Source organism: Anopheles gambiae, chromosome 2, assembly GCF_943734735.2.
Source record: "Anopheles gambiae chromosome 2, idAnoGambNW_F1_1, whole genome shotgun sequence".
NCBI lineage: Eukaryota > Metazoa > Arthropoda > Insecta > Diptera > Culicidae > Anopheles > Anopheles gambiae.
Genome location: NC_064601.1, coordinates 1,168,174 through 1,189,518, shown reverse-complemented (window position 1 = coordinate 1,189,518; position 21,345 = coordinate 1,168,174). Strand labels below are relative to the sequence as shown.

General features: G+C 51.4%; 2 protein-coding genes and 1 non-coding gene across 4 annotated transcripts; 1 reads left to right on the top strand and 2 right to left on the bottom strand.

Annotated features, from left to right (window-relative positions):
- Positions 1-9,580: 9,580 nt before the first annotated feature.
- Trnas-aga (transfer RNA serine (anticodon AGA)) lies at positions 9,581-9,662 on the bottom strand. The gene has a single exon. It is a non-coding gene; the product is annotated as a tRNA-Ser (tRNA).
- Positions 9,663-14,264: 4,602 nt separating this feature from the next.
- LOC1281981 (trypsin-1) lies at positions 14,265-15,342 on the bottom strand. The gene is made up of 3 exons (XM_061646198.1): positions 15,195-15,342; positions 14,683-15,140; positions 14,265-14,615 (listed from the first exon to the last, which is right to left on the bottom strand). The coding sequence occupies exons 1-3, from the start codon at positions 15,253-15,255 to the stop codon at positions 14,286-14,288; spliced, it is 849 nt and encodes a 282-aa protein (XP_061502182.1). The 5' UTR covers positions 15,256-15,342; the 3' UTR covers positions 14,265-14,285.
- Positions 15,343-20,297: 4,955 nt separating this feature from the next.
- LOC1281982 (general odorant-binding protein 56a) lies at positions 20,298-21,125 on the top strand. 2 transcript variants are annotated; one of them, XM_003435718.2, is made up of 3 exons: positions 20,298-20,468; positions 20,555-20,707; positions 20,826-21,125. In XM_003435718.2, the coding sequence occupies exons 1-3, from the start codon at positions 20,358-20,360 to the stop codon at positions 21,036-21,038; spliced, it is 477 nt and encodes a 158-aa protein (XP_003435766.2). In that variant the 5' UTR covers positions 20,298-20,357; the 3' UTR covers positions 21,039-21,125. The 2 variants fall into 2 exon arrangements, with proteins under 2 accessions (XP_003435766.2, XP_061504263.1); XM_061648279.1 differs by having other exon boundaries at positions 20,299-20,468; positions 20,552-20,707.
- Positions 21,126-21,345: the final 220 nt, after the last annotated feature.

Genomic DNA, 21,345 nt, shown 5'->3' with positions numbered 1-21,345 from the left:
TTCAAACCGATTGTGAACGACCCGTTTCATCAAAGTGTGATGAGGAGCATTAATAATCATATCGGTCAATTCGCACAAACGGAGGTGAAAACATTTGCCGTACTATCATTGGTTTAGCATATTTTATCACATTGTTAACCATAGCCTGCTTGCTTATCTGCAAAAGTCATCACACACATTAAGATTGTGAGTTCCTTTCGTTCGCCCCCAGCAGGGTATAGACGAGGGCATTAAGATAACATTAAGAAACGGGATTACAAATGTCGGCCAAAAATCAAACGACACGAGGCTGAGAATGTTGCTTCTGGGGGTGCGTTTTATGTTCCACCACACTTAACACGTGTCGGAAGCGGGCCGTTCCGGTTTGCTGGCGTCCGATTTTGGGGACCTAGTTTTCCGATAACGCCGTCTAAACGCTGGGCGCATGAACTTTGAGAAATGATTTTCAAATACGTGCCTTTCGTCGTACAGTCCAACGCACACACATTCCCCCTGTCTTCTGCTGTCTATTTTACACTGCATACCCGAATTTTCAGATAGCAAACACACAGACACAGAAATACGGCATTATTTTATGACTTGCAGTTGCACACTGGGCCGCGCCATACAGCACCGGCCTGTTGTTGGGCGAGAAAGTTTGGAAAGTCGCATTTCGGTGGTTGCGGGAGTGGGTGGTGCGAGAGGGTGTACAATGAAACGTTCACAACCATCGCCTCCCTCCCCACGATGATGGTGCAGCAGAGAGGTCCCGCGACCATTCGATCGCTTTTTGCCGGCCAATCTATCGGCAATGATCCGCACTCTGCTGTTGCCGGACGAAATTGAATCTATAACGCGTCGCCTGCCCGCGTTCGGACGACCCCCACAAGCTGCCCATTAATTGCTCCAGATAAATAATCCGATATTAAAGCCGCTCGCGCAATTGGCTTTTCTTTTACGTGGGCTTTCTTCCCTTTCGATTTGGTACAGTTTTCCTCGACCGTGACAATCCGCATTCGGCAGATTTAATCATCCCGCTTCTCGTTTTATTTTGATTGCCCGGTGGGTGAAATGAAAGGAACTCCCCCCATTGGAGCGGAACCACCTGCCCGGTGTGGGGGCCGATTTTTTGCGAATTCTTTCTCTGCCTCTGGCTCTACCCCGCTAGCTGTTTGACGCTGCCATGGGGAGAGTGGCAATCTAAGTGATCAAATCAAACCAACGAAAGGCATGGCAGTTGCGCTAATTGAGTTCCTGCTGTTGAGTCGAGTCTTTATGGTTGCATGGCGTTTTCCCGTCTTTTGTGTATGATGAGTTTTGCATGCTATCCTACTTGTAGCATTGTAGCTGTTTTTTCGGAATTCATTCGCGAAATTGTGACAAGAGTAAAATAATGGCAAACTGCGAAACCAACGGAGAAGTAGTGAATTGTTGCGAAAAAAAAAACATTGCTTATAAGAGGATAGTTTTTTTCCTTCGCTTAAGTACATTAACCTGACATTAGGTTGCCACTTTTTGCTGCCTTTACGTGGTTGTGACAGTTGTCATTTCGTTGGTGGCAAGAATGCCAGCTGCAACCTAACTCTGCTCCGTAGCTTGGAGTAATAAGAGGTGCATTAATTCGTGCACACGGTTCATTTAGGAAGGAACAAAAGCAGCAAACAACCACTCTCCCCCCTCCAATCATCACACAACCGAGAAGGAAATCCGTTCGCAAAACAAAAAGCGACACGAAGAGGAGAACGGCAGAAGAAAGATGCAGCGAAAGAAATTTTGCACCGTTCGGAAGTTGGTAACTCGAAACGGGATCGGATAGAGAAGCCATAGCCAGTCAAACACTCTTGGGGCGGCAAATCTTGCTGCTTGCCATCGCTTTGGGGTAAAACTGCAGAATTGGAAGAACATGCGGCAACGAACGAACGAACGAACGATTGAGCATTTATGTTACTGTTTTTTTTTTTTTTTGTATTTATTTTTTGCAAGAACACTGTGTTCGCACGTGGCGTGAAATGGTTCCAGTCATTTGAGACAAATTTGTAGCAGCTAATTTTAGACCGCAGTATGAGTCGTTTAACCCCTCTTGTGCTGCTACGCCATACAGTGTTTATTCGATATGTTTGCTTCACATTCAATGCTCTGCGAGATTTTAGACTGGAATTTAATGTGACTCTTTCTGCACATCCAATGATGCCTAGCTGGTTCTCCAATCTGCGTTTGATCGTTTGTAAATGCTTGTCTACAACGTGCATTAGTGTGCTGCGTAGCGGATTCTCGCCCAACGCAACTGCATGTTTCGGTGCAAAGTGCAAATTAGACATGATGCTTAGCAATTTGTCATCCGTACCGGTACACCGCTGCAGTAGTGGCCAACTTCAAGCCCCATCCCGTACTTGATGTACGCAGCAAACTCCAGAGAGCCAGAGCGAGAGAGGCAGCAGACGGGACGAGTAGGGAGAAAGGCACGGGCTCGTACAGTAGCGCACCGAACACGGCTCAAATGTCAAACACGAACAGCTGTTTGAGAAGTGGCGTGAAGCACAGATGTTATTCGCGCACCGTCCGCTAGAAGCAGTTTCCCGAGCCCTCGACCGAAGAACGCTCGATTGGCCCCCTTTCCAGCACCGTGACCGTGCTTCGGAAATGGTGCGCGAATTTTCCACTTCACCTGCCGCAGGACATTCCGGCTGGTGGGTTCGGAAAATCTGCCCACCTCTTGGCATGATTCTGCATTAATTTGAGAGCGAACTGTGAGATGCCCTAGTGTAGTAGAGAGAGAGCGCGAGTGAAGGTTCGTCGTGAGAGTCAACGCGTGTGAGATGTGCGATATGCGCAGGAGCGTTTTACTTCTCGGTAAGGGAATAAAGGGCACACCAAAGGGTTTTTCGGGTAGTGGCTGCATACATTTGGGCACTGCATTCCCACCGTGACGCATCCACGCACTGTATGCACGGTCGCGTAAAGGGCAGCAGATGATGCCGTAAGGAAGATGCCGTCATCCAATTCAGACTGATTTAGGAGCAGCGACCAAAGCTCATCATTTTGTTGGTTTGTTTGACTTCAGAAATCGACTTCGTTCGTCACGCTCGTTTGGGGGCTACGCACCGCAGCACACGCGGTCGCACCTTACACGTGGTAAAACAAAATAGGGAAACAGACACGTCGGGGTCTCGTCGTCGTGCCACAACCGTTTGAATCTAGCTAATTAACGTCGCTCGAAACTGGCGGAAGGGAAAGCGGCGAAACAGGGGCACCCCTTAACGGGTCAATTTCATTCGATTAACAGGTGTTAACTGCTCTGAAAAGTAGACTCGTTTACTGACCCGTTCGAGCGGACCATTCGAGTGGTTGTCTTTGCGATGATTAGCAACCGAAAATGATGTACAACAGCAGCAGTGCGTACCTCAGGGGAGCTGGAGCGTGTATGCTTTCCACTTTATACTTACCCTTCTGCTTTCGCCACTGCGCTCATCTCGCGAATTTCGCAATATTGACACGCGGGCAAGGTCGATGGACTTGATCGGTTTATCGCATCCGTTTGTTCTCGGCGCTTCTAGTTGGTTCTAAACTCGAAAGTGGAACACCTGTCAGTGTAAGAATAGCATCGGGGAACGGAACATTAATAGAACGACCAATGATATGCTTCATGGAATCGAAAGCTTCCCTTATCCGTTTCGTCTAGACCTGCGTCAAGTGTATTTATTTCGGAACAGAAAAATGAATAGTCAACACATTTATTTTCATTCTAAACAGAATCAGAACTTGCAACTGAACTGTCTTCCGATGAATGGCTGCTGACGTATTTCCGACGCAATGAGGAGCTATTTATGATCAAAAGGAATGTTCTCGGACTCGGAATGGTAGCTCATCATCGGTCTTGATTATCAGAATCAAAATTATCTCACTGCCTAATATCCGGATGATGAACATTCGGCACCGAAACGGTCAGATGCTGCCACATCGTCTTGCTTTCGACATCGTCAGCACCTGACACGGAGCACATGAAGCGAACGAAGCTGTCAAGACGTCGGTGCTTATCATCCGCCTTTGATGAAGCACTAATCGTGGGCTGAAGAGGTGCCTACTGGATAAGCTATTTGTGAGCTTCCCAGACACGGTGGTGGTAGACGTGCATTACCAAGGGTAAAGCTCAGTGCCCGTTCCTCGCAATCGATAAAGTAATCTTTAACACTGGCAGATGGGCTTGAGCCGGTGGGAAGGCAGGCGACACTGTGTTTTATTTGGCGCTTTGCTGTCCGGGCCAATATTTCATCGGTGGGGAAAGACGGATGAATACGGAAAAGCACCGACCGATACGCCTTAAGTAGAATGGTCACGGCCAACTGGCAGAAGTATCGCTCCAAGTAACGCGTCCCCACGGGGACCGTCAGCGACAAGCCCCACTGCCCATCAAGCTGCTGGTGCGCTTCGACAGTCGGAAGCAAGCGAGCGGAATAGCTTCATTTATCCACGTCCAAGATTGCTGCCCGGGTCGCTTCCTCCTTCAACCTCCGACCTCCGACGCTATCATTAACTCCAATCGCACTCCGAAAAGTAGCTCTTCCACCCTTAGTTAGATCTCCCGCCCGGCCGTGTGCAAAGATGACCGAATGCGAAATCGATGCCCATTTGCCCAAATGTAGCTGTGTTGAGATTGGACCATTGGACAACCACCCTCCGTCCATCCTTCCAAGCTCCTGCATCCCAACCGGGCCGCTGTGACGGATGTCCCATCGATTTGTTTCTATATTTGTCGCCGAGGGTTTATTTTTATTTGGCTTTTGCCGGCTTCTCTTGCCGCTGTCGCACTCGCCGAATCCTTTGGGGCCGCATAATTCGCGCAAATGTTGTGGCAAATGGTGTACGATCAATAATACGGTGTGCGGGTGCGGGTAAGTGTTTGTGTGTGTGTGTGTGTGTGTGTGTGTGTGTGTGTGTGTGTGTGTGTGTGTGTGTGTGTGTGTGCTGTATATGCTTGCTCCAGTTGATGCCCTGCCAGCGGAACCATGAGTTCCGGTTGATTCCACATGATCCAGTCGGCGGTATCCTGGAGGGAATGAGGGAGCCAAATAGGAAATATGTCGCCTGCGCTGCACTCCAGCACAATGGTCACACAATGGTGGTGCTACCGTTGATGATGATGGTGGTGGTGGTGTGGTGCTGGTGCTAGTGGCGTATATACGATTTTATGGCTTTCTTCCGGTTCCGGTCCAGTTCTGTATCGGCCATTCGTTGTCGTCGTCGTCGTTGTCGTCGTTGTCGGCATCGCCGTTGTGGTCACCACCAGGAAGGTGTTAGTGGCTCTCATCCATTTCAGCAGGATATATCCCAACCCTCGTACCCTTGATTTCGGAATACGTAGTGTCTATTGGAAATGCGGTGCCATTGCACATAAAGCCGGTGTGCAATGCAGCAGGGCGAAAGAAACAGTAGCCGGGTGGTGTGCACGGTTTGAACCTAACTGTGCATTCTGCACTCAACATCATCGCATAATGACGTATCGATCGGAAATAAGCATTCAAAATTTCATCATCCTGTTTCGCGGTTCGATTTGCGACTTTTTCCCTTTCCCCTCCAAACGGAACTTCTCGATAAAGATGCATATAACACGCATTGCGAAATTGAGATATGTCCTCGGTGGAGCTACCTTTGGTGCTGGGGAGCTGTAACGCGTAGCTTGACTTCATTTCCATACGAATCGGGATGTTTTATAGCCTCCGTGGGGAATATCAACCCGTCAGCGTTGGCGACGGAAGGCGATACCTGGGCTTTTTTTTTTCTTCGCGACTGCTTGCAACCACGGCTTGCTGGCTCCAAGCCACGCGCTGCCAGCCGTGGAACATTAAAAGCAGCGAATAATACCAATATAAATAATAATAAAAATCCATATCCGATTGCGCAATCAGGTGGGAGCTTTGGCGTGTGCGAAAATGCCATACTTTGTAGACGGTGTGTCCTGCGACACGGCGCCCTTCGGAAGGAAGCAGGTGGATGGCAACCGGGACAGCACTATTACGCTTATATATGTGCACTTTACCCGGTGATACATGGGAGGGAAGGGTGGGGGTTGCAGATGCTGGCGAGAGGACTCAGAATCCAACATTCCGACCACCTTTTGGCGGTACAAGTCCAAGTGTTGCCGGGACGAGTTGGCAACCGAGCTGTGTGGCTTTAATATGTAATGGGGCTTTGTTAACCTGCGAGGTTTATCCTTGCCCGTGCTCCTTTCATATGATAATGCCGGTGCAAATGGAATCACCAACGAAGCCTACCGAAGGACCCGAGGACGATTGCCAGACGGATCAGAGCATATTAAACCGGGCAGCCATAAAAAAAGATGGAAGAAGTGAAGAAGCGAAGAAGCTCTGTACTTGGGGGGATGAATTTAAAATGTTGGAAAATGCTGGTAGCCTCAGGTTGTGTGCATTTGCGTCCGATTATGGTGATATTTATTGCATTAGAAATCCCTGCAAAAAGGGGGACGCAGTCGGGGTATGATGGTAGCTCATGCAAATCCACTTGAAAGAGTTTTGAAACAAAATGTTTAGAAAAGGATTATGTACAAAAAAGGATGGTGTCAGTATATCCGTGACCCATTTTCGTACATTTATACACTGCAACAGGTCACTCAAAGGTTATATGAAAAAAGAATGCTTGTTTGAATACGTTTCATTGTTTGAACGTCGATGGCAAAGACTTTTCTTTTACTCTCAACTTTCCTCCCCTAGAGAAACAACAAATCGATAACAGGGATGCACCGTTTCGGTGACCGAAACCGAACGCGATCGAAAAGATGGCCGACAAGCGATAGTGTCAAAAATTTAAATATAATAGGCACCGATGCGGCACCGTACATCATCATCAGCCCTTGCGTTTGTTCGTGCCTTTCTTCCCTCTCGACCTGCAGAGACCCCGAACTATGATGCCGGGCCGTCCTCCTCAACACTTGGCACACTTCCCACCGAAACACGGAAAACTGCAAACTCGGCATTAATCAGCCAAATATCGATCAGTGTGGCGCTCCCCAGGTCGAGGTACTGGCGAGGCTCGGCGCCTCAAGAAAGGCAAACTATTTCGGTTTTAAGAAGTGTTCTTGTGTACGAATATATTAACCTTTCCCCTGAGTTGTGGGAAGTTGGATAGTTGAAGCAAGTGCAGGGGAAGGTAATTGGGTATGTGTCAGTTTTAATTGTAATTTCATTCTATTTTCAAGTGCACCCAGGGAATGCTACTCGGGTTGCGGGACTATTTTAAACTTTTCCCTAAACTGTTTGTAGTGCCTAGCGAATGCCGCTCGAAAGAGCTCCAAGTACAAGTGCGCTCGGTCGAAGCAGCAGAGATCAGACCGAATAAGCTTCTGGAGGGGAACAGAACTCAAGAAGCAGGCGTTTGCGTTGGATAAGCGACATCGATTTTTCATTAGCTTCCATTTCCGGTAGCTTTTTCGGTAGCTGTGGAATCGTTTGCCTTCACGGCACCGTTTGATTAGCTGCAATGTTCAACATTGCAAAGGGCACCAGCAATCATTGTCGCGTTCTTGAGCGAGCGAAATCGATTCTAAAGCTTGCCACAGCCGGCTCAGACACCAACCGCCATAAAGAGCCGTCTCTCGCAGACGAAGGAATTCCCTTTCGGTCGTCCTCAAGCGAAGCCCTGCTCCAAACCAACGGCAGGGAGGCATCAGGCTGTTGCGGTGGTGGAGCTTTCTCGACCTCCGCCCGAACGGCTCCCACCGAGCAAGCCCTTTGGTTCGTGCGCCTCTCCGTCTGTGCGTGTGCGGTGACCTGCTCAGTATCCGAAAAACATGCCATCCGGACCATTTTGGGCTCCGAAGCTCCCAAAGCTCGTGCTCGAAGGGCTCCAACGAGAAGCGGCCTCGAGCGAGAGCCTCCGAAGCGAAAGCCAAACGAACGAAACGGAATGAAACGAAACGAAAAAAAACCGGCACGCGAGCGCACGGAACCAACCCAGCAACAGCACCATGGCAACGAAGGAGAAAGCGAAACCGACGAATAATTCGAGGCGATCGGATCGGATCGGGCCACCTCCTGCGGGGGCTGATCGCCTGGCAAAAGTAGAGCATTGTTGTGGATGTCGTCGTTGGGCGTGCGCCCCGAAGATGGCCGGGATTCTCTTGCCGGTGTGGTCGGCGTGGTTCCCCAGCGGTCGCGCGCGCGACACCCGAATCGCAACTATACGTGCGCTTGTGTGGGTTGGGGGGAGATCATCTTCACACGCGCGGCGACGATGGCGTCGTCTAGCAGTTTTTCCCCGCCGTCTCCCACTGCAAGCGGGAGGGGTGTGAACTTATCGGCCCCACGTTTGCGCTAAGGGGAGGGGGGCACGAACTCGCTGATTGGCAGACGGCGAAAGTTCGCTTTCGATGACCACCACTAAACTCGATATGCCAACACCAGGAGCGCAGCAGCGCCAGGCGGCGGATCACATTCTACCAAACGGCTGGCGCGAAACGGACCGACTCGGCTGTGCGTTGAAGCGAGACCGAACTACCGACCACCAAACCGGTCGAGTCATGCGCAGCATCGCTGGTGCGAGCACCCGGTCGACTGGTACAACGGCGCTACCTCTTGCGCGCGCTGAGCGCCGGCTAGTTTTTGTCATTTTCTCTGGAGTCACGAGAGCGACCGAGTCGATCGGGCTTCTTCTTGTTGGCGACGCTGTCCTCTTCGTGCGACCGGGACCGGGGCGAACACAATGGAAGCGAACAAAAGCGCGCGAAACCGGCCGACTGGTACGCCTGGTGTGCGCGGCCCATCGGTTGCGTGACGTCGGCGGGCGTCGTCCTGCTAGCAATGCTGCCACACTGTTCTGTTCAATCATTTTCTTTCTCGCGTTTCGACAGTTGCACCAAATTTGCATCCGGCGAGAACGGCCGCCGCCATGGCATCGCGGTGGCGAGCTCGCTAAGCACCCGGCCAAATGATGGCCACGGCGGTATTATTTTTCAATGATCATTAACGGAATGGTTATTGCCATCATCATGAATGGCGAGGGGAGGTGGCGCTCCAATGCGGCGCGATAATTTATGTTTTCTTCTTGCTGTTGGGCGCGCTGCGCTGCTGCCGTGCACCCTCTTTGGCAGGACGGAAAGTATCCGTTCCTGGTAAGTTCGTGGATAGATGTTACGAGACATTTTGTTTTGTTTCTTCGGCGTGTGGTGTGCAACGCAAACGCAGCTGCCGGGCCTGATGGCGGCGACATGTTACGCCGCCCATTTCTGTACCGGTCCCACCACCATTGCTCTTTTTGCGCACGGTGGACATTGCATACACATCAACCATTTTGTTTGGGTGTTGCTTTGAAAATCGCGCTGCCATCGCTCGGCTGTCGCAATAGATTGGGAGGTGTTTTGTGGGGTACAATTGAAGACGTTACTAGTATTCACGACAGATTCGTGTATGCAAATGGTACACGAAAGCTCACATGCGCATGCTAGGCGATTTGTGTTAATGGTCACCGTTCGCAACAATTAAAAATAGAATGAAAAGAAACGAATAGATTTGACCATTAATGAAATACGTGAAGGCGACAATTAGCTAGAAAAAAAAAACTAACGAGAAGGAAAAAAAGATTTCGTCTTCGCCGCAGTCGGTAGGATTCGAACCTACGCTCCCAGAGGGAATCTGATTTCTAGTCAGACGCCTTAACCGCTCGGCCACGACTGCTTCTTGTGAGAGGAGGCGATTATAGTCGTATAAGAATCGAGACGTCCAACAGACTTGTTCCCTTTGGTACCAAAACCGGTTCTACTCTTCGTTTCCTCTGTCATCCTCATCCTACCTGCTCTGTTGCACTGCTGCCGCCCTGAAGTGCATTTGCTGCTGTGCAACAGATCGTACGTTTCAGTCGTCGTAAAAAAAAAGAAAAGTAAAACCCTTTTACGATCGCAACTGAATCCCCACCACACGCGTGCATTCACACTGCACCGAATGCACTTTAGCAGCAAGCAGTCCGCCTTCCTACGGCCGTCGCCCCTCGCAAGTCCTCGCACGGTGCAATTGCACTTTAGTTCTTAGCTAGTACAGACGTACCGCCGCGATCGCCTGATCTCTTGGTAGAAATGTTGCCGAAACATAATATTCTCGCGGTTGCCCAACCACCCACGGTGCAGGGTGTTTCCGCAGGAAGCTAATTTTAATCGTCGCTTAAGGGACTATTAGAACCTCCGCGTTCGCTTCCTTTCCGCGCCCTCTTCCTCCGCTGCGGCCTGCAACTGCGATAGTTGTGCGCATCGCGATAGTGCACTTGCACACTACCTCCTGCATCGCATTGGTGCATAGTGGGTTCGCGACTCGTGTGGTCGCAACTATCGCGCGCGTAAGCCATCGCGCTATACGCAGATGCAATTGGCAACCCTTTTTGCTGCATCTTGCCCGAGCGCAATGTGTGTGTGTGTGTGTCTGTTTTACGACACCGTAGTAGGGCCCTACCCGAGCCGTTACGAAGGCAATTACGGCCCTTCGCGTAACGACCAAGGGCCGCTGGTAAAGGCGAACGATGGAGAATGTAGTTCGAAATAATAAGTGAGAATGCATTTGAGAAGCATCGTTAAAGGGAAAACTCACCCCTCAAGATGCATCGCGCCAAAGTGCATCATCATCGTTTTCGCGCAGGGGCTGTCAACTTTTCTGCTTAACAATCGCTTGAGTCACTATTATTGGAAGTTTCTTCACACGATGGTGCTTTCGGTAGTTAAGGGAGGATAGTAAAAAGAATGTAAATTATCATATATTGGTGCTTTTTTGAGCAAAGAGAATTGTTTTAAATAGCTGGTGCGCCTAATTTCCTCAACGTTTTTCATCTTTTTGAACATTCTTTTCTAGCTTATCCTACAATAGCTCCCTTATTTATTATAAACAAGTATCATAACAAATTATCTCACTGTAATGAATCATTAATTTTGCTTTTCTAAACAATAAATAGCCCATCCCACCTTCGAAACGCAGAGTTGCCGATCCCTGCGTACGGTGTGTCGATGTGTGCGTGGGGCAGATTGCCGCCTGGTACCAACCGCTCAGCCGTGAGAGGTGACGGGCGCACGAAGCCGCCGGTTCCCATGGCGAATCACGACGAATTCACTCGCCGGTACCGAGAGATGAGTTTCGCGCGTAAATTTCACAGGGCTGTGCCAGGGTCGCATGCGCTTTGCAGGGCGCTTCGGTGCCTTCGGTGCAGTTCGCGCACCGGTCGTGGCCGCTTCGGGCAGCCGAGCGGCGCCGAGCGCGATGGCGCTGTCACGTTTTCATCACGTCATGGCGAACTTCGTACCGGGCGCGCAGGGGTTCGGACGGGCGGTCCGCTGAGACGCGATGACTGGCCGCCATGGTTGCGCCAGTCAAGTTCAGTGTCACGCCGCACCATATCGCTGCGGCGGCCAATGGTGAAACATCGCAGCCCCATGGTCGCCGTGGCCTCAATTCGCTGTCAGGGTTCGGTGTCAGGGACTCGCTCTGTTGCTGTTGTTGCTGCTGTTGGTGGGGACGGCTTATTTCACTTTCGTTTTCTTGTTCCTACCTTTTTGAGACTGCGACCAGGGCAGCAGACCGCGCAGCAGTGGCCGGGACGGGATAACACTGACGGCGGTCGTGGCCGTGCGCGCACACGTCGTCAATGACATGGCAATGTCCTTGGATGAATCTGCACCAGGGAGACATGCGCAGAGCAGGGCGCTTTCAGTCGAGAGGGCAATCAACCCTGCTCGCTGCCAGCGTATCGAGCACACACATTCGCTCTGTACGGGGTGGTATGAGTGTGTGTGTGTGTAACCGTGCGTAGCAACGAGAAGTTACACGACCACCGGTGTAACGTTGTATGGGACAGGGCGAATGGGCGATTGGGCGAAGAGTTACAGTCGATCTACCAGCGTTGCTGTGGTGACTGGTGTTGTTCTATCCACCTAGTTGGAGGCGCATGACTTTCGCATGATAGATTGGAGGGCGTATGAAAAGGAGAAAATGTTCTAAATTATATTTCTTGATAATTGTTCGAAAATATTAGGATGTTTACCCTTGTGTACAGTTTTTAAATGCGCAAAAGCGGTGTTGCTGTGCTGTCAACTATTTAATTGAATAATTTGCATCAATTGAACATGTTTCATACGATTTTGCATGAAACCGATACTATAGTACAGAAATACACTCTTCATTAGGGACGCAGGCGCATGCCAAATATTTGTTCGGCCGTTCGAGCGCCACCGCGTGTCCCCGTGCTCTGTTGCACCGAGGGGCTGGTAATATGATGTTAATATCGTCGTTATGCGCATGGGGAACAACAGGCACACAACAATTGACACTAATGAGGATGCACATTTGGGTGGGCGTTTTTATAATCGTCAATTGGCCTGCTGCTAATTGATTGCGCTTGTGCCTCCTCCGGTCGCTGTTTTGGCGCGCACGGTGTCCTCTTTCGCCCGAACCTGCAAAAAAACGCATCCGTCGGCGGTGTCCTGTTGCACCGCTAGTATGCAATCTTGGTACCGATGTCGCAGTGCGAAGAAGTGCGCGATCGCGGTCTTGCCGAAGCGAAGCAGTCCCGGCGTTCGAGCGCTTCTTGGAGATGTGTGTCACCGCCTCCCTGGGCACGAAGACACACGCGAGCGCTTTTCTTAGTGGAGCAGCGGTTTCGCTGTTTGTCGAAAGGGCCCGCCCTGCCAACAAAGTTGCGCCGACGCTCGCTCGCTCACTCGCTCGCTCGTTGGCGCGTGTTGCGCGCGTTCGTGAACCACATGTTCAATTTCGAAATCGTCTTCCGCGGCCAGCATGCGCCCCAGGAGGCAGCCGCTCACCAGCTGCCGGGTGTTTGAAATACGCGCGTTTGAAAAACGCGTGTGTGGCAGTGTGGAGAGATTGTACACCCCGCCAGACTGACTGTGTGCTTCGCTCCCACCGGGGACGTCACACCGACGAGGACCGACGCGTGTTGGTTGTGTTTGCTCTGCGCGCTCATGCGCCTCCCGGCAACATTTGTATGCAAATTATGATAGAATTAGAATAGGGCTTCAGAACGCGTGGAGATTTGATCTGCCTCGTTGCTCGAATCATCGCCGTTGGTCAGTCACAGTGGGACACACGACGCGGCATTAGTGGTCAGAACGGATCTTTGGAAACCCTTTTTGTATTTTAGAATTGATTTGTATGCATACACAGGGAACATTAACAACATTATACTATGGATGGGTCCTTCTCGACCCTGAGTATGGGCAACATCGTGACATTGTAGAACAAAATCAAATTCTATCCGAACCGAACCTCAAAAGCAATCTTTTCCCAGTGTGTCTTACAAAATAGTTAGAACTAGACATACACACAAACGATTGCGCGGACATGCTCCTCCTCGGGGCCTACTCTCTTGTTACTTCGGTTCATATTTTTGCTGGAAAAATGGGTCCATCCCCTCGGCGTAGCCAGCACAACTGGGACTCCGAGATGTCGATCTGCTGGCTCGAACCGACGAGTGCGGCACCACCACCCTCTGTCACCCTTCCCCACGTCCCCAAAAAGCTCTCCAACTCGCTCGCAGGTAACCTTCTCCAGGGTCTGCGCTGTTGTGCCAAGATTCGCTCTTTTTCGACCGGATTCGACTAAATCTTTCCGGATTCGATCCGCTCGCGTAGTACCGCACTGGCTGGACAGGGCGCGGATTCTTCCCGTCCCTTTCTCGAATCCCGAATCGAGTTGCTTCCCAGCTGCCAGCTGCCCAGAGACTCTTCGCACCACACGACTCCTGGTTGCGCTTCGACTCGATAAAAGAACACCACACATCGGCACTGGGCACTGTCGCGCTCGCGCCCACGGCACCTGCCCTGTATCTGGCAAGAAGCGCGCGCGTCCTGTGTGCGGCCTCCGCGGTCCGATGCTGGCGTCCTAGTGCCCTGGTAGCGGTACCCCATGAAGACAATAGTTTTTGGACAACTCGTGTGCCCGCGCCCGGGCACTCTGCCGAACGGCGGCCATTACTCGAATCGGCCTCGAACGGGTAGGTGCGAGTGTGGCGGCGACGGTGGTGGTGGTCGTCGCTCGCTTTTCGGAATCGATTCCGATCGAGTCGAATAAGTACGAAAAATTTCACAAATCATACCCGGCTGGCATGGCACGGTGTAGGTGTCCATCTACGCCAACACGGCACTGCGCGTGCGCACGACCATCTCAGGCTACGCGTCATTCCGTTACCGTTCTTAAGCGCCGCAGTGGAAATGTGTTGCATTCCGCGCGGTGGGTGCTTTCGAGCGAATCCTGTGGTCCGGATAGAAATGACCGAATTGCACGTGGTATTGGGGCCGAAAACATGCTTTATTGAGGCTCCTCCTCCTTGTCCTCCTCCCGTGGCCCCACCTTCAAATGCTGCTCAATCCAGTCGACGAAGTAGGCAACGCCGGTGAAGATGTTGGGCCGCCAGGGAGATGCGCACGGGTACGGTCCCCAGGAAACTAGTCCAATCAGAACGGGTTCCTCGCTGGCACGCGTACCGTTCATCGTGACTAACGGGCCACCGGAGTCGGCGGAGCAGGATGATTTAGATCCATCCTCGGGCCCGGCACACACGTTCGTATCCGCTAGATGGCTCACGTCGTACCACAGCTGCCGACATTCGTCGTAGTCCACCAGAGGTAGTACCACTTTCTGCAAGACAAAAAAGATTGCTATGAGACGCTGTTTGGACGTACGGGATGGGGTGACAAGTTCTTACTCGTAGCTTGTCCGGATATTCTGGCACTATGGCGGGGGTCGTCGATCCCCAACCACTGACCAGAGCGCTTCCCTGGAATGATTCGTTCAGCGCGGGCAATCGGATTGGTTTAACGGTATCTCCCAGCACGAACGGTTCGGCGACACGAATCAGTGCAATGTCGTACGGACACACCGTCCCACAGTACCGTTCGTGTGTGATAATGCGCTCAATCTTCCGCCGCTGGTTTACCTCCCCCCGGTTCAGAATGTCATGCGCTCCGGCCACTACCTCTATGTATCCGTCCGCCGTGTAGGACGTCTTACAGTGTGCCGCCGTCAGTATCCAGCTGTCGGTCAGTACGGCACCACCGCAGAAGTGCATCGGCGGTATGGTATCATTGCTGTAATTCCACTGCAGCGACACCTGATAAGGGAGCTCGTGGGGTGCCGTTTCCTCTCCACCGATGATTCTATTCACTGAAGAAACGGTCGGTGAATTGGTGGAAGATGCTTTGATTAATGTTAGATTACCTGTTGCAGCTAGTACGGGTGACCACACGAAGGCAAAAGTGCACAGAAAGGGAAGATTCATGGCAAAAATGGACACACTCTGCGATGCACAGCACGACCGGCAAAGGACTGGTGCGGTGCAATTGCGCTATTTTGCTATTTATATCACCATGAAGTGGCCAACTAACCCACTGGATTAGGCTGAGATCTAGCTCTTGTCGCTAATCTACCGTTACGTCGTGTAAAAAGTAACTGTTGGCATCGTTCCATTGAAAGAAATCTAAATTACCCGACGTAAAAACAATATTGCAATTGTATTAAATGAATCCCTTGAAAAAGTCTCGAATTTTGATTCCAATTGTGTGTTGCCTTATTTTTCTAAAACGCCTCACATTGCGTCCAAGAAAAGTCAAAGAAACCAAACCGCCTCTTGGGGGATTGGAAGGCAGACGAACCCGAAGTGTACACCTTTCGCTTCGCATACCATACTGCTAACGGATCGGGTCGAAAACTGAAAACCAGTTCGCAGCACCACGGAGAGCAAGCCCCGACGCTTCGACTGTAAGGGGAAGGTGCCCTCACCTTACGATAAACACGCCGAACCGGCCGGCCGCGGGTGTGGTCATCGATCGGGCGCAAAAGGGGAATCGAAAGCATTCCTCCACATCAACCTGCTGTTCTGCTACTGGGGGATTTACGAAATCTCGCGAGCTGCGGCCCCAACACAGCTGGGGAGCGCGCATCGTCACTGCGAACGCAAAAGGGGGCCGACCGACGACCCACTCGACGGGGGGATGATTGCCGTGGGAGTGTTTTTCGCTGGGGCATGGCAAGGCGGGAAGAAGTTTGCCAAAAAGTTCGTATTTTTGGGGACCTCGTGGTGGTAAAATTTTGGACACCCACCTCTCGTGGGATGGTGAGCGCAATTGCACCAGGAAATGCACGCGCCACACCGTACTTTTGTGGGCGCGTCGTCGTATGGCAGCACCATTGGGGGGGGACCCTTCTGCACGGGCTCATTATCTCAGTTTCAGTTTTCTACATTTTCTTCAAAAATTTTATCCAATCTCACAGGAGAAAAGGGTTTACCGAAGGTGGCGTTTCGCGTTTTCGGGCCCCGCGCGGCAGGTGAACAGAGATAGAGCGCCGAGCAAGAGCAAACAAGAGCGGTGGTGGTGGCGACGGCGACACGTGGAACTTGCGCAACGGCGTCGGCGTCCGGCGAGTGCGGAAGCGTCGATGCGTAACGTCTCACGAAGGCAGCCGTTTGTGTGTGGTGGTGGTGGTGCTGGTGGTGGGAAGCGTCGACCGTAGCACGCTTGTGGGAAGGTGAGCGAAGGCGATGCACTTTAAAAGAGCACACAGGCTGCTCGGTTGTTGCATGGTAGAGAAGGTTTGATGTTCGTGTTTTGTTCGAAAGGGTTCGATGCAAACGTTGAACATGATGGAAAGAACAGTATTGATTTCCACTGCTACAATTTTCACGTTTACATATTGAAACTTTGTCTCATTTTGCTGAAACTCTTAGAAATGGAAAAAGCAAATATATTCGTATAAGATTCGTATCCAGTCGTTATTCTGCTCGAATAAGGCTTCCTCCCCAAGCAAGCCATCTGCTGCTCTCATCGGTTCGTCTTTTCCCTCGTTCGTTTCGCTCTCATTTCTTCGGCGCATCGTGTCCGGCCGTTTGCGGGCGGCGTTTCGTGGTGCGCTCGGTACAGCGGGTCGTGATGCCGTCCCCTTCCCCTTTCCGCCCGACTGCGCTTCCGGACTGGCTGGCTGGCTGGCTGGTTGCTCGGTGCCCTACCGAATCCCCTGAGCCCCTGGTAGAATGGATAAAATTTTTGTTGAAATACCGGAAATTGAAATTCCGCCACAAGGGAAGCCGCCGCCGCCACAGCACGACGCCCGCTTCCATGCGCTAGAACCGTAGCGCCCTACGTTGTGTGTAGAATTTAAACCAACCGCCGTTACCATGGTAACTCTACAAAAAGCTCTCTAGGAGCCGGATCGGCAGCGTTCTTTGGCGGCTTTTCGCAGAAATGGAAGCAGAAGCGCTCGCCACCGGGATCGTGTGCTGTGGGCTCCTCCCTGCTTCTAGCCTAGAACACGCTGGGTTTCGCTAGCGTTATGCTTCTCGAACTCCTTCTAGCCTTGTCGTTCGTTTTCCCCCTGCCGAGAAAGAAACATGCCCGACACGACGACGAAGACACGACACACGCGCCCGCGGGGAAGCGCGTAGCCCAACCGGTTCGAGCCCAGCCGAAGCCCATCCGCGTGTGCGTATGCGGGAAAGCAACGGCAGCATAAACGAATCGGAGAATCGAGAGCCATCGAAAGGTAGACCACCGAGAACCTCGCCGCGAAGCAAGTTGAAGATGAACATTGGAAACACACATAGCAAGACAGGGAAGCAACAACACAAAAAAAACAGATGCGCACAAGATGAGCGCGAAGAGAAGAACACATGGGCGTTTGGTTGTCTCTCTATGTGTGTGTGTTTATGCCAAGTGTGAACCAGATACAGCGCCCGGCAGCTGGCGGCAGCATGCTCGGCGAGGCGTATCGACATCCGCGTCCGGGTGCGCATCCCATGCGGCATGCTCTCTTGTTACAATTTCAGAAAATGTGCAGCTGAAATAAACAACTCTCGCCATCTGTCGTTTCGTTCTGTTTTTCGTTTGCGCTTTTCTCAAAAAATAGCCAAGCGACGGCGGGGCGGGGCGAGGCCGCTTCTGGGCTGCGCTAGCCCCGGCTTTTAGAAGAGTGTGCGTTGCGGTTTTCCTCAGCCCGTACCGGCTTTGGTTTGAAAGCTTCTGCGGAAGGTGAAAAACTGCAGAAACTACTGGCCCCATCAGGTGGCGTCCCGTTTCTAAAGCTCTTCCGGGGGGAGCCTAGTTTCCGATGGATAGTTTCCCTCCCCACACACGCACGCACACACGCGGCGAGGGATGCCATTTTCTGCTCTGCCCGATAGTTTCGCTGCTAAGCAAGCATGCGATGGTGGGGGATCATCACATCTTCAACATTCGGGTTGCATCGGAACTAGCTTGTGTGTGTCTGTGCATTTGTGTGGAACAACTAGTCTTTGCCAAATGCAACGCTATGGGGATGAGAAACTAGTTTTTGCGCGGGAACCAACCAAAGAAAACAGCTGTTTAATCCGAAGAAGCTCGTCACTGTGCAGACTGATACCAGGCAGGAATTCCGAGCTAGAGAGAAAGAGATAGAGCAGCACGGGTCCTGGTGTGGGGGTTTTGCTAGCAAGAGTCGAAAAAGACCATTAAGCGATAATAAAAGTACTAGAGGAAGATGCTACACCGAAGGTAGCTTCATGTTTTTGGGAAATTATAGCTAAACAGTTGGAATAAAAATGTATATAAACAGTCGGCACACCCCTTGCACCATTCACCATGTCCACCAGGCCCGAGGAAGAAACCGTCATCTCAAAAAAACACATAAAGCCACCCTTCCACATCGATGCGGGTGTGTTTGTGTTCGTGGTGGTGGTTCACGAGTTGGAACGGTTTTATATGGGTTTTCATAAAAGTTTACTACCCATTTTTATGGCCCAAACGCACTGCTGTTACCCAAAAAACACCCATCATAAACTGTAACGTTTGATGAGCCTGGCCGTGCATGGGATGGGATGGTCCGCGAACGATCGTAATGCCCAAGATCAACGCGTTCCACCGAAGGGTAGGTCATGTGTCGAAGATGTCTCAAAAACTGCAGCCATAAAACGATTCAAAACTGCATTGCAAGAAAGTGCCGTCTGTCTGTCATAACAGACTACCCGGTCCATGCTTGCTGAATCGATCGTTTCTCCTGGCTGGCTGGCTGGCTGGCAAACACGCGCAGTACGAGGACTCTCTGGCGAAGCGACTACGAACGCCGTTTCTGTGCCGCTGTACATACAATAAAGCAACAACAAAACTCTCCTTCACCCCCCCCCCTTGAACCCCGATGTGAGTGCGAGAGCAAGGGCAACAAGATCTCGGAATTTCGAGTGTGGGAAATTTTTTATCGATCCGCAACGATTCGGCCAGGAGTGAAGCACCGGCAGGAGCATTGCGCGTTGTGCCGCGTCGTGCCCAAGGATACAGCGGAGCGTAACGAGCGCAAACACACACCAACACACCGAGAGTGCGAGATAAATCGATCGAACTGAATAAAAAAAAAACCGTTTTCCCTTTGGTCCGTTTCCCCCTTGTTTCTGGGACGACGAAAGTGGTTGATGGTTGGACCGGTTTTTTCAAACGCCAGCAAGGATATCGGCGTTGCCAGGGGTTTCCCTTACGCGGTCGGCATGAAGGCCGGCGATGAGGCTGCGCAAAGGATACACGCTAGGTAACCGCGTACTTCTCCCGTCCGTTGGCTTGAAATTTCACATTTGCATTTCACATTTCACTCGACCAGCCAGAGGCAGTTTCGACTGAACTGAACTGTGTCGGGGTGATAAGATGCACGGGACAGGAAGAAGCAGAAGAGAACGCGCAGACAACGACGGCCACCGCATGCAGCATCCCAAGGGGCTCACGCCCATCCGGGGCTGTGTTGGTCCGGCGTGTGATTTTTTCGATAATTTATTCGAAATACTGCTTCTACCAGCATCCCAGGAGCGTGCGGAGGCTCCCGCCGTTCGGTGCACACGAAACGACCGAAAATTCGAAAAACCCGAATGCAGAATGCGACGAATTTAGAAGTGAAGCAGTGAAGAGATATCGGTGTACGATGCGGCGTCTGGGCCGGTCCGAGGAGCAGACGAACGAGAAGAACCTAACGATGATGATGATGGTGGTGTTGAACGGCTCTGTTGCATCTCTCCGTGTATCCGAAGTGTTTGGGTTGTTTGATGCGTTTTGAGGCGATTCATGCACCTTACCCTGGGACTCTGGAAATGTAGAACAAACATCTTGATTGGTGCGTGTGTGTGTTTTGATGCAACACAATCTCACGCTGCTTGTGTTCCTCTTTTTTGCGTTAGAACTGATATTATTCCACTACCGTGTGAGATCATCGATGCGTCGGTGAGCGTCAACGGATCAATAGCGCAATTATCGTTGCATGTCTAGCGGTGGTGGGATTCCATTTTTAATTGCTCACAACTGCTCCCTGACTGCCTGGAGCCTGTTGGGGGTTCGAGATGCCCCTCCATATTATAAGATTCATAGGCGAGCGATAATGCCTCAGCAGTTGCCGTTTGAATCTCGTCCGGATCAGTTCGAAAAAAAAAGTGTTAAAACGATGGTCCGCGTGCTAATCGTGTTGGTCGCCCTGCTGACCTTCGCCGGGGTAAAGTAGGCCATGGCGGGGCTTGAACAGCGCTTGCTTTGATGGATTGATTGGGAACGGTTTACGCTTTTGCACTCTTTCAGCAGCCGTTGGCCGTTCGGGGGCAGCAGGAACTGTCCGATTTGCCGGAAGTGAAGGGCTACAAGCTGCACTGCATCGAGTCTAGTGGCATTACGGAGTCGTCCGCCAAGAAGCTCGCCGCTGGTGAGTCCATCAAAGAGCCCGACCAACCGACAAAGGTGACAACAGAACAGTTCACACCTTAACCATCTATTCGCACATGACCGTCTCACTTCATTGCTCTCTCTCTCTCTCGCTCTCTTTCTCTTATCGCCTTCTTTCTCTCCCATTTGGCAGTGCTTTGTGCAATGCTTCTTCCAAAAGCTGCGCCTGATGGATGAGAAGGGCGTCGTGCTGAAGGACAAGCTGGAGGTGTTCCTCACCAAGCTGATGGACGCGGACAAGGCGAAGGATTACGTGCAGCAGTGTGACCTGCGGCGCACCAATCCGTGCGATACGGCCTACGCCGTGTACGATTGCTATTTGGGCAAGAAGGCGAAGCTGTTTTGAGTGCGCCCTCGATTGTGTGGATGTGTGTTTTTAAACAGTAAACAGTAAATTGGCACACCAAAACAGAAACCTGTTTTCTTGAACCAGGGGGAGCGTGTTTCGTTCTTTTCTTTTCACTTTTGCTGTCGTCCGCCGCATTTCGCATGAGCCGAAAGTGAAAGTTTTGCTTCGTTGCGCAACGGCGCATTGGTGGGGTGGAGAAAACTGAGAAAATGATGTCGTTTTAAAGGGAGCAGCTTATTCTAGTGTAGCTTCAATCGATTGGCTTTGCTTTGCACACTGAACAATTAGCTAAATGTATCATTCG

Coding starts and splice junctions, on each gene's coding strand:
- LOC1281981 (XM_061646198.1), bottom strand. CDS start 15,255: ATGAATCTTCCCTTTCTGTGCACTTTTGCCTTCGTGTGGTCACCCGTA. Junction 15,141..15,194: donor ACCCGTACTAGCTGCAACAG/GTAATCTAACAT, acceptor CCGTTTCTTCAG/TGAATAGAATCATCGGTGGA. Junction 14,616..14,682: donor AATATCCGGACAAGCTACGA/GTAAGAACTTGT, acceptor TTTGTCTTGCAG/AAAGTGGTACTACCTCTGGT.
- LOC1281982 (XM_061648279.1), top strand. CDS start 20,358: ATGCCTCAGCAGTTGCCGTTTGAATCTCGTCCGGATCAGTTCGAAAAA. Junction 20,469..20,551: donor CCCTGCTGACCTTCGCCGGG/GTAAAGTAGGCC, acceptor GCACTCTTTCAG/CAGCCGTTGGCCGTTCGGGG. Junction 20,708..20,825: donor AGCCCGACCAACCGACAAAG/GTGACAACAGAA, acceptor CCCATTTGGCAG/TGCTTTGTGCAATGCTTCTT.